The 12531-nt window shown below is 34.7% G+C and overlaps 1 protein-coding gene across 1 annotated transcript in view; it reads left to right on the top strand.

The window, feature by feature from the left end:
- Positions 1–12531, top strand: part of ANO3 (anoctamin 3) — a 327529-nt gene that overhangs the window by 182479 nt on the left and 132519 nt on the right. The window contains exon 6 of the mRNA XM_054440329.2: positions 6464–6564. Coding sequence (XP_054296304.1) covers positions 6464–6564 — 101 coding nt within the window. The remainder of the gene's footprint in view (positions 1–6463; positions 6565–12531) is intronic.

The following is a 12531-nucleotide window of genomic DNA, read 5'->3' as shown; positions in this document are numbered from 1 at the left end:
AGAATATTCCGCCTCCCGCCCACACCCAATCACTGGTGGCTAATTAAATAAAGAAGTACTTATTGAAAAAAAAACTCATGAACTCAGTGTTGTGATAGACTTTTATTCTTTTGATATCCTTGTGACTTCTCCTCCATACAAATAGAATTAATCACTCTTCATTTACTCCGAGAGCAGTTTATACATAGATCTTATTATGATGCTGGTATTTGTTTTTCTCACATATCTCAAACTATTTATTCATTCAGCACATTATTTTGGCTAGCACTGAGCAAGCTGCTGAGACATATGATAAGTAACAAAGTAACAAACTCACTGCCTTGACTAAATTTACAGTCAGTATAGGAGTCAGACATGAAATCTGTATATTCATAATAGGTATTGCTCTCAGCTTCTACCTAGTTTTCTTGCCAGAAAGCTCAGATTCTCAGTTCTGAGTTTTCCTTGTTCCTCCAAACTTTTCTCAAGAATCATACTGGATGTTAGTCATCCAAAAAGAGTCCTGTTCCGCTTTTAAAGAGAAGTCTATTTATTCTAGAGCTCTCACTCTGAAATCACTCCCAAATGGTGTCTTTGTTTAGATTGACTCTCAGCAGGACAGTGTCCATTTGTCTATTGTTATTCCTGAACAGAGAGGGTTCTCATCCACAATTACAGTTCTTTTAGTCCACATTCACATTCTTAGGATTTGTTTCCTACTGTTAAATAAATTGCCAGGACAGCATGATCAGGAGGTGTATTCAACCTCAACTGCATATTGTTGGAACCAGCCACCCCTGCAAACTGCTGCCATTGTGTTGAACACAAGTTACCAGTCTTGACTTTCTCTGTCCTCCCAACTGTGTACCTCTGACTTAGTTTCCTAACAGTGAAAAGGTTAAAGCTACCCCAGTTTTCCAGAATAGATATTATTAGTTTTGAAGCCGAGTTCGGAGATTTTTATATCTTCTTTCTGAAAAGGCCATAGAAGCCTTATGAAATTTTACCCAAACCTCTGTAAAAACTCTGCCTATGCAAGCAAGGGAAAGTGCTGCAAATTAAGAAAACAAACAAAAAAATTTTTATACTCTTTCCACTTGATTAATACTTGCACAGCTGAGAGAGTACTTCAGAGACTGCACAAGATGATCTGACCCAGGGTGACTTTCAATCTACACTTATTAATACAATGCTTAAAATTCTTTACTAGGATAACCTTTATCATTTGAAACTGTGATAAGTGGCTGAAAAGGAAAGTAAATGGTGCTAAATGGCTTGCAACAAGGGCAGTGGTATGGTCTGGAGGGTGAGGGGAGACTAGAAGAAAGGGAAGGAGGGAAATTTTAAAAATAAGCTTTGAATTGAGATTTGATAAATGAATAGTAGCTAATGTAGGTGAATAAAAGGGCTAGATGTGGTTTTCAATACTGGCTGTATATTAGAGTCACGTGGTGATCTTTTAAACTATTGATGCCAGATCAATTAAAGATCAAGATGGTGGTGGGAGGAAGGAATATTTTTCAATACCAGAAAAAAACGGGGTACTAAATGAGGGTTGGAAAGAATGGCTGCAGTTAAGTCATTCTTTTTTGTTAGTTTAAGACTTTTGATCATTAGCTTAAGAAAAATGGGAAGTTATTGAATAATTTTAAGCAGGTTAGTATCATGATCACATTCGTTTTCAAAAAAGATAAATTTGGATTACTGAAAAGAACATAGATTTGAAGAACAAGACTGGATGCACAGAGATCATGGGTGGCATTAGAGATGCAGTTCATATCAGCAATTTTTGTTTCTCTTAGACTTGAACGCTATGAGCTATCTTGTCCTATGTTCTTTCCACCCTGTGCTAACAATTTGCAGAGTGACTTTGTAAAAACATAATTTTTAAGTTTTCTCTTCTCTCAAGAGTGAATCTCCTGCCTCTTGGGAATTTGGGGTGGAATAATTAAATAATAATGTGAAGTGCGAAGGCAGTGGATGTTTTGTTCTCTGAGGAGCTTGCCTTCATCAGAGCTGAACAGAATAGTGCCAGATTGGCAGCTTTTGATTCCTGGGGAAAAGGTAATCTTTCTCCCTGACAGCATCATCCCCGCACCAGCCCCCTGCCCAGTAGCTGCAAAAAAATGAAACTACATTTCTTTTCTTCTGCTTTGTTTTTTAAGTAGAGGTATATATAGAGAGAAATTAAGTTGAATAAGTTATAAAAGAAGGTTATTCCTGTTGGTTGATAAAAATCTCTATATATTTTAAGACATACAAAATGAGAAATATTATGTGTGTGCACTTAATTTGACATTTTACTCATTGATAGTAGTTATTGTAATGCAGAAACATCCTTCTAAAGCATCCCCTTATTTGAGTGTATTAGATTATTTTACATCCTAGAGGTTGAGAGTAATGAATTAATAACCAGTACTAGGCAAGCTGTTCGTGATGCTAATTTGAATCCTGACACAGCACCCTCTTCCAGAATAGTCCAGGCTTATTTGCTTTGTTGTCTCTATCACACTGGCTTAGATATAAATTACATAAAATGTGTTCTCAAAATAGGTTAACTTATTCATCCATTTTATAAATGCTTAGTGCAAGCCTACTGTGTGTCCAGCACAGAACTAGGTGCTAGGGATACATAAGCAAAACAGAGAATCTTCTCTCTTGACATTTACAGAGCAAATGAAAGTAAAAATACTATAGAAAAAAAAAGAGAGGGTATAAGAAAGATAAGGCAAGGGCAGACAAGAACTAGCAAGTGATCAAATGATGGAAGTGGAATGAGTGACACAAAGGGTTGTAGCAGAGGAGGTTATGGGATATTGAAGGTAAGATTATAAAAGGCTGTGTAAATCATTGAAGAAACTTTGGCTTTCACTCTGGATGAAATGAGGTTCTAAGAAATGGCATGACCTGACTTACATTTAAATAGGTCATCCTGACCCTTGTGCGAAGGATAGACCACTGGGGACAAGAATGTGAGCAAAGAAGCTGCTTGAAAGTACTGCAGGAGTCCCAACCAAAGATGATGATGATATAAACCAGAGTGATAGCTGTGAAGGAGGTAGAGAGGGATCAGAATCTGGCTATATGTAAGGTAAAGTAAAACAAATCGGGAACAACCTGGTAGTAGGAGACCCAAGTTTTCCTGCTGTGGAGCTTAAATCTTCCCAGATCTCTTCCAGTGTTCATCACATATTAGTCACTCTTTCATGTACTCTGGCAACCAACATGCCTAGACTTCAGGAACCACGATGTTTAAAAGTGAATGAGACCTCCATTCACACCAGAATAAGGCCCAGCTCCTGAAAAATTATTTCTTGTCCCAAGATCTATCTATTCCACAATAAAAATTTTACTTTCAAACCCTGCAGGGAACCATTAGGAAGAATACAAATGATCAGTGTGTTCTCAAGGTCATGGCTACTCAGTTTTACATAGCCCTACATGTCAAACATCTCAGTCTGGATATAGATTGGTTTTTGTTTGAGTCTAGACTCATTCATCTTCATGAAGGTCACTCCTCCAGCCTCTGGGGAAAATGAGGACTATATAGGTTTTCTGTAATATTCAGGGTCTCAGTTTCTCTCTCCTTGAATAACCTCTGAATAAGAACTCATATCCTCCCAGGAACAAAAAATAAAAGTATAGGCATAGAACAATTTAATACATAAAGATGAAAAAGACAAATATTCCAAAGAAACTATAAAGTCTACAGAAATAGTTTTTTGTTTTTTTTTTTAAGAAAATGTATGCCCAGTTCAGAGAAAAACGTTTAACTCATCAAGTTAAACCTTGATTCAGGTCACTGTACTTCAGAGTTCTTCTCAAATCATAGGTTAATGCTGGCTTTATGCTTATGCAACACAAAGGTCTATACAGAAGGTTTACAGAGCCAAGGAAGAGGCTCTACCAAAAATGAATTGAGTAGGCAGAAAGATTCAAGCTTTGAAAGTCATCATCATTTTGGGTAGTTTCTGATTTGAGAGGTATGCTGTCAACTGAGAAAAAACATTTCTGGAGAATTTATTAGGCATGGGCACTTTATGAGGTGCCCAATCTTTTATAACATTCACACTCCATGAGGCAGAGATAATTTTCTTCATTTTCCAGATGAGAAAACTGGAAACTGTTTAACCATAGTTTTTCTAAGGTTAAATAGTTTTTCTAAGGCCACAGAGCTAGTAAATGGTAGAGATGGAATTTGTACTTAAGTCTTTGTGATCCCAAATACCATGCTTTTTCATTTATACCATGTGATTTCTTCCAAGTAGGCAGTAAAGATTGAGGAAATTCAAACTATGCTTGGTGAGAGGCAAGTTGGTGTAACACTGGTAGCCAACACAATGATTTCAAACGAAGGATCTTTGTCATCATCTTACCTAAGAACTTTTGTAAACATAAAGCAGGAAAATGTATAATAAAACTTAACATGTCTTTCACTTGCCCTGGATGAAGGAGTCATTCAAATAGATGTATGCTTACACTTTATGTTTTAAAAAGTTTTTCTCATCTCTATCATTCCTGCACAAAAACCTTTCCACCAAATTTGGAAGATTCACTAAAAGAGACTGGAAAAAAAACACATTCTTCTCTTTTCTCTGATCAGTGACAGATTTCCAGCTGGGTGATATATTTTTAAACAAATGGTTATTTGAATGAATCAATAGTCACTTTAAAAAAAATTATATACATTTTTCCCAAGCGTAGATAATATGTGTAACCTTGGTTGGTCTGAATTCAAAGACCTATAGATATTTGAGACATATTATGTTTACTTCTGGCATCGTCAATTTTCATTTTAATAATCCTTTGTCTTTAATTTGAAACAAATCTATTTTAAATAGGAAAAGTCCTTTGGAATTTGCACTGACATGAAAGCATCTTAAGCTATTTTCCCATGGTGATTTGCAAAATACTAGTATCTCAGTAAGCTATTGGGAAAAAACAATCCTTGATCCAGAAGTTTGGAAATTAAGCATACTTTATCTCCTGCTTGGATATTTTTTAGCAAATGCATGCATATTAAAGTGTCTTAGAAGTCCTCTAATGAGAAACCAAAACTTTAGTTAATCATGGAATGAGTCCCCACTTGTTTGCTTCTAATACTCTATGGAAAGGGTAGCCATGCTGCCTTCTAGGTTTGAATATTAGGCCAATGACATTGGTTCTCTAAGTATTGTTTAGAAACATTGGTAATACAAAAATAAAATATCGTCTGGCAAATCCATGAAACTAGCCCTGCTTAGAATTTGGGGCTATAGTAGTATATGCATATGAAAATGTTATAGTTTAATTTTAAAACATATATGATTTTAAATTAAATTCAATAATTTCTACCCTACTCTTGAGCTTTTAAGATTCACATGTTTCTTGATAAATTACATCTATGGAAATATAATGAACAGTGTTAATCAAATGGAGTTCAGCTGTGTCTAACCTGGTGGGTGCATCTAAAGGGAAGCAAACAACAGTTCTTTTATTTCAGATGTTTTGCTCCTATAATCACATGAAGGATAAGCTCTGTGTAATTCAGTGTTAGAATGGACATAAACTTGTTCCACGCTCTATGAACCTCACATATTGTAGGAACTTCAGGGAATAACTTTGTTGGCTTTCTTTCAAAACAGGGTCGAATATGAACATGAGTGATATATGATGCCTAGGTAGTCAGTTGTTTATTTACTTATTTTAGACTACTGAACCAAAGCTAAGTATCGTGATGATTCTCTTATTCAAAAGGGTATCAGATTCTCTGAGTATAGCAGTATGATCAAAATATGCAAACAATCCTGCAATTTCCAAGAATTAAACCACAGTACCCCATTTTGTAAAAGCTCTTTACATAATCCTTATGCATACTTGACTCTGCTTAACAACCTTTTGTCTAGTCAAAGACACCTTAGTTCTTATTTGTTGATACAAGTAAAAGTGGATGAAAAGATGAAAGAAAGCAAGCAAATATGACCACTCTATGAGATAACAGACTTTTACGATTTATACCCAGTTTTTTCCAGTATTATCACAGGACCAAGCACATAGTTTGAGGACCTAGTAGGTACTCAATAAAATGTGGTAGAAAAATTAGTGAACTAGTTAATAAATGACTAGTGGTAACTGGCAGTGTTTTCTTCCCCCTCCGAACAGGAATGGGGTCATTATAAAAAGCCCATCAAAAATAACTTCACATTTTTAATTGGCTCATGATTGATTGTTCTGATTGGGGATTCTGCATGTTGAAAATCATAAATGTAAGAAAATGCACTAATGCACATAGGTGGTTATTTCTTGTACACGATGTCATTATTAGATTTTTATCAAGGTCTTTCTTCATTAAGATTTTTTATTATCCATATAAATTTCTTTTAAATCATTGTCAGTGATCATGCATAGTCAAGGGGACAATGTTCTTTATTCCCAAATCAAACTGTGACATGATATCATCAGCTCTGATTCTAAATAATGTTGCCTATCTTACTATCATTTGCAGCCAGCTATTGCAAGCCCCGATATCATGTTTATTAAAATTCACATTCCATGGGACACGCTGTGCAAGTATGCAGAGAGGCTGAATATCAGGATGCCCTTCAGGTACTTTCAAATTTTACTTTATTTTATCTCAATATATATTAAAATGAGTCTATCTTTGCATCACCTTAGAGCAACAAATGCAACCCCTTCTACAGAGAAAATGCTTTTTCTTTCAAAATTTCAGTTATTCTGGACAGTTTTTTTTTCTTCCTAATTTGTTTGTCTAATTTGGTAAACTTTCTCATTTCCTGGACACTATGTCATTTCAAGGTGGACCTGCTTAGTGGGAGAGTAAAACAGTTATTTTCAATTTTAACTTACAACAATTCCCAAGAGCAGTCTCACTCCTTATTTCATATGGGTGGGCAGAATTCTTTTTAGTTTTGTGGAAGGCAGAAAGTATAAGTGCATAGCATTTTCTTTGTATATAAATTGTTCTTCTCTGTATAGTCATTAGCAAGAATCATTTCTCAAGTCAATGCAACCAGGAAGGTTTCTTAATTCTGTTCTCAATAACAAGAAATAAATGGTAATAGGAGGACTGCTTCTTTCAAAGATTTTTCAATCCTTCCTTTAGGCAAGTAAAGATTAAATAGACATCCGTTTCCCTATATTGAGTATCTTGTGTTTTACGCAGAATGTGTCACTTTCCTCCATCATTTCTCACAGTAAAATTCAACAATGCTCTTACTATGCAAAGTATTTACTCATATTAAAGACATGAACCATGTACACTGATGTGGAGCTTAATATGCTTCTTCAGTTGCTAAGGTTTTAAAAGGTTCAGCACAAACATAATGCCAAGTGAGAGCCTCTAGATAATGAATATAAGTGAAAATTAAGTGCAATTCAAAAATATGGAGAAATTTCTCAGACCTGCTAGCATGAAAAAGTCCAACTCTGGTAGAAGTGCTGATATTCTCAAATATTATGACAAGCCTCTACAGTATTCAACATAAAATGTGAGGTATTGAGCCTCATCTTCTTAGTCATTTAAAACACCTAGGGCTCGAAAGATGCAACCATAGTCATTGCCCATAAATCAGAAATTAAGTGTTGGAAACTACTAAGGAATCCTCTTGACAATATTAGAATTAAACGCCTAAATTAGCTTATATTCATGCTTGGCTAAGGGTTTAAAAATTCTCTATAGAGTCGATATTTAGAATATATGCAAATAATTCCTCAAGGATCTTGGCAAAAAAAGATAAATAAAGGAAATAATATTCTTTCCAATTCCTCAGCACCTTATAAACTAATTTTGAGAGTACAGCTAGGTAAGTTTGCATTTGTGCTAAACAACATTTTTTGAGTTCTGGAATTTTTCTATCTTCATGCTATAACCTTCTAAAAAGTCTTTTAAAATACTTGACTGGGACTTATTACAGATGATAATATACAATATTAATAATATGCTGATAATGGCAGGAATACTTGCTCTTTGCTCAAATTTATTCTCTGGTCTGTGCATATTCATGTTATACAAAACCATGGAGAATAAAAACAGTGAAATAAATTTTAAACTCTCAAATAATTTTACAAGTAGCAGTCTTCAAATTTAGCATAGATATGGTTAATAATCACCTTTGTTTTTTCACAGTGGGAGTCAAACTTCGTAAAAATATTCTGAAATTCAATTTGAAAACATTTTCTGTGAGCCTTACAACTTTTTGTAGACTCCACTTTCTATCTTATGATTATAGTTGAAACATGTATAAAAATATTCACTGAAGTATAATTTATAATTGTGAAAAATAAAATATTTAATGTTAGCAGATATAAGCAAATTGAATACAACTTTGCAATGAAATATAGTTTTATAAAATGAATGGGTACAAAGATTTCTTAGTGATTTTGGGGGGATATTAAATATAAAATTTTAAATAAAATATATAGTATATGCAATTATTCATACAAGGTGATTTCAGTCATGTAAAATATATAGCAATGCAATTGGAAGGAAATATAATAAGAGATTAAAAAGGATTGCTTCTGATGAGTGGGACTGTGGTTCTCAGTTATTTTCTTTATATTCTTACAAAAGTATATATTTTCCACAAGTTCTAATTTGACTACATTAATGTAAATACAGGATGCAAAAGAATGACACAAGATAATGACCTGTTTTCTAATATCAGGACAAAATTGCTAAAGAAAAAATCTAATAATCCTAATTTCAGGATCCTTCATCCTGCCCCATCCTATGAATTCATCAGTTTCTAAGCATCGTAACTGAATTTACGTACAAACTAATTTCCTTGTAGATTAAAGAGGAGGAAGCCCTTAGCAACTATCACAAGCATGTCATTTGAGTACATATCAGTATAAAGTTCAGTTCAGATTGAATGAACATGGTATAAAATATGCTCAAAGAGGGAGCATGTCTTCCACCTGCCTCCTCTAGACTTCATACAAAACGGATGTTTGCCATGGTTCCAGAAGATTGGTTCCATTTTTTTCTTTCCATTGTTGGCATTATTTTACTTAGATCTGGCACAGCCACCTATTGTTAAGATGTGATTATACTTTCATTCAATAGAATAGTGAATTATAAATACAACCTCAGTGTCTTGATTGGCTCAGGATAGTAGAACAAATTACCACAGACTGGATGTCTTAAGCAACAACATTTACTTGTCACAGTTCTGGACGCTGGAAGTCTGAAATCACAGTGGCAGCATGGCTGGGCTCTGGTGACGGCCCTCTTTTGGATTATATCCTCACATGGTAGAAGGAGGGCTAGCTAGCTCTCTGGTCTCTCCTGCAATTCATGAGGATTCCACCCTTATGACCTAAATACTTCCCAAAGGCCCCACCTCGAAGAACCATTAAGTATTGGAATTTCAACATGTGAATTTTTGGGAAACACAACTGCTTTGTCTATTGCAATTGGTAACAAATGTTTGCCTTACCCCTAATATTTGATGTTCATAATTTCAAAAATAGCTTTTCTTTCTTTAACACATGTTCATTCTGCAGTACTCTATCCAGGAAAAGTCTTATAGAGACAATGGGAACACATTCTATGGTGTAATACTTTTCATATTGCTCTTTCCACCATCTCAGTTGGATTTTACTAATTAAAAAAAAAAAATGGAAGTCAGAGCACGTTTGGCCTCTTCTATTTTTCCTTATTTCTGCCTTTTCAAATAAACTTCAAGGAACTCTTAGTGATGGAATAATTGTTATTCCCTTAACTTAGATTTAAAAAATCTTTATCACAATTAATTTCTTTGTTTCTCTTCCTAAGAAATACATTAAAAACATTCTCTTGCTGGATTGTAAGTGACCTTCCTTTGTATGAATTAGAGCTTAGGTCTTTGGGCTGTGTGCCACAAGTGTTCCTCTGTCCCAAGGGAGATTTTGAAGAGGATGCTTTCTTGACTCAGATCATTTTTTAAAAAACTATATTCATTTTTTAATTACCTGGTAGGAATGCATGTAAAAGAAGAATTCTACTATATCCAAGGAAAAAATGAAAAAAGGGGGGGAAAACATGGAACATATGCAGTTACTATCCCTTTTAATTGGTGTTTTGCCTGAAGTTTCTTCTTTATAATGTTTTTCAAAAAAATATGATTATTGCATTGTGATCGTGGAAAGTCTTAGAAAATACCATGGAAATTCTCATGATTTACCAATAAAAATATTTTAAAATATGCAGCATTTTCCAAAGTGTGTCAAAGTATTACTAGTTCGACAGGATCTTAAAAGAAGAATATACTGTGACCAAATTTGTTTCTGAACTTCTGAGTTAATAAATAAGAATATTTACTGAAAATATTTTTAGAGAAGTGGCTCTCAGTCTTTAGAGCACATTAAAATGACTGGGAAGTAATAAAAATGAAGATTTCTGGAACCTGCTCCCAGAGATTCTGGCATATTAGCTTTGGAATGGGATTGGGTATATAAATTTTTAGCAAGCATTCCAAATGTTTGTGATGTCCATGGTAAGGAAATCTTGTCTTGGAGATTTTAATATTTTAATAGTCTTTATATATATTATAAATTTCAAGAGGCAGTTATAAATTGTATAGCCTTTTCCTAATTTCCATGTGATACTGGTGTTCTTGAGAAAAGAGTTTGAGAACTTCTTGGAGTTCTTTTGGAACATCTTCCCAGATCAGTTTAAATAATGGATGTAACATTAACTAACTCCTTAGGAACTAACTTGTCACTTATTTACAATGTACACTGGAAATTTGGGATAGCAGCCAACTCATAATAAAGGAATGCTATTCAAGCATAAACTAAGTGGCAAATTATTTTCGTGATGGCCAATCTAGTCTCCAATTGACAACTGTTAGCATATTCGAGAACAAATACTGCCTTAAAATTAAATTATATAAAATAATAACCTAAATAGGAAACATATAGATCTCTTTTTAGGATAATATTTTTTAAAAATTTATGCATTCAAAATTTTACCCATACAGAGCAGTTCCATATTTAGTCATCTTTGAAACCTACCTGTCAGATTCAATGAAGTTGCAAGATTTGTTACCTATAACCTTTCTGCAAGTTATTTTCTTCCTCCGTCTGTCATAAACATGAATCTTGAGCATTTTATCTAAATTTTCTGCTTGGATGTATGTGTAACATTTTAATTTGCCTACGTTTTTCTAGCCACTACTTTCTTGACTTTTCTTTAAAGTAAATATGACCTACATGTTGGACTTGATGTTTCAAATCTAACCAGGACAATTTCAAAGGTTTATAATAGTCTACATTTTCTAGTTTTTGTCATATCAGGAAGGACTTAGCCTGTGTCTTCTGCATTCCAGATATGTCAGATCCTTTTAGAATTTTTCTTGTTATCCAAAGCTGATTCCTATTCATGCTTACCTCTCACACATAAGAGAGTTCAGCACATTTTAAGATAATTCAGTCATCCTGCGGCTTCTCAGATAGAGTGCCCAGATAGGGCCAACCTCACATGTTTTGTCAAGCTCTTTCTCCCACAAATATTTTAAACAAAGCAAATTTGGGGCTATATTTGTAAAACATTAAGAGCGGCCGGGCACGTTGGCTCACGCCTGTAATCCCAGCACTTTGGGAGGCCGAGGCGGGTGGATCACGAGGTCAGGAGATGGAGACCATCCTGGCTAACACGGTGAAACCCCGTCTCTAAAAAATATACAAAAAATTAGCCGGGGGTAGTGGCAGGCGCCTGTAGTCCCAGCTACTCGGGAGGCTGAGGCAGGAGATTGGAGTGAACCTGGGAGGCTGAGCTTGCAGTGAGCCGAGATCGCGCCACTGCACTCCAGCCTGGGCGACAGAGCGAGACTCTGTCTCAAAACAAACAAACAAACAACAACAACAACAAAAATTAAGAGCAATCATTTTTATCATAATTGGGGTTAAACTTAGATCACTTTTTATGCAAAAATAATATGAAATATAAAATCTAAACGGAAGCTAATCTATAAAATAGATAGGAGCATGGGGGTCAGGGTTTCACTCATTTAATTGTCCTCCTCACTTAGCCCCACAGGCATCTCCACATGCAGCCATTGACTGTGTTGAACTCTGGCTGGTAACAGTGGTTGAGACAATCATTTACTTATAATATGAAGTGATTGTTGTAATAGGTAGATAGATGACTGCAGCCTTGACACAAGGTATAAAACAGCAGAACCTTTCAAATGAAAAATTAAGGGAAAAATAAAGCACTGTACATGAACAGTAGGCAGTTACTAAATTACAGGATGGAAGATCATAGGTAGAAAAGGATTTGGCCCTGCACATTCATTTATACAGAAGAATTAAGGAGAATTACAGGTTGTTGTTTGCTTCCTGGATCAAAGATATGCGGTATATTGAAAATACAAAAACAAAATTTCCCCCACCCAGAAAACCTCTCCACAAAGATAGAAAAGGAAGAAAACCATTTCGTTATTGAATAAACATTAAACCAGAATGTGTCATAGTCAATTCACTAAAATTTGTAAAGACAGAGGGAAATCTCAGTTTTTTAATATAGCCAAACAAATACAACCTATTGCAAGCATGTTCTCAAAATAAACA

Source organism: Pongo pygmaeus, chromosome 9 (genome assembly GCF_028885625.2).
Source record: "Pongo pygmaeus isolate AG05252 chromosome 9, NHGRI_mPonPyg2-v2.0_pri, whole genome shotgun sequence".
NCBI classification, from domain to species: domain Eukaryota; kingdom Metazoa; phylum Chordata; class Mammalia; order Primates; family Hominidae; genus Pongo; species Pongo pygmaeus.
This window is presented reverse-complemented; position numbering and strand designations above follow the sequence as displayed.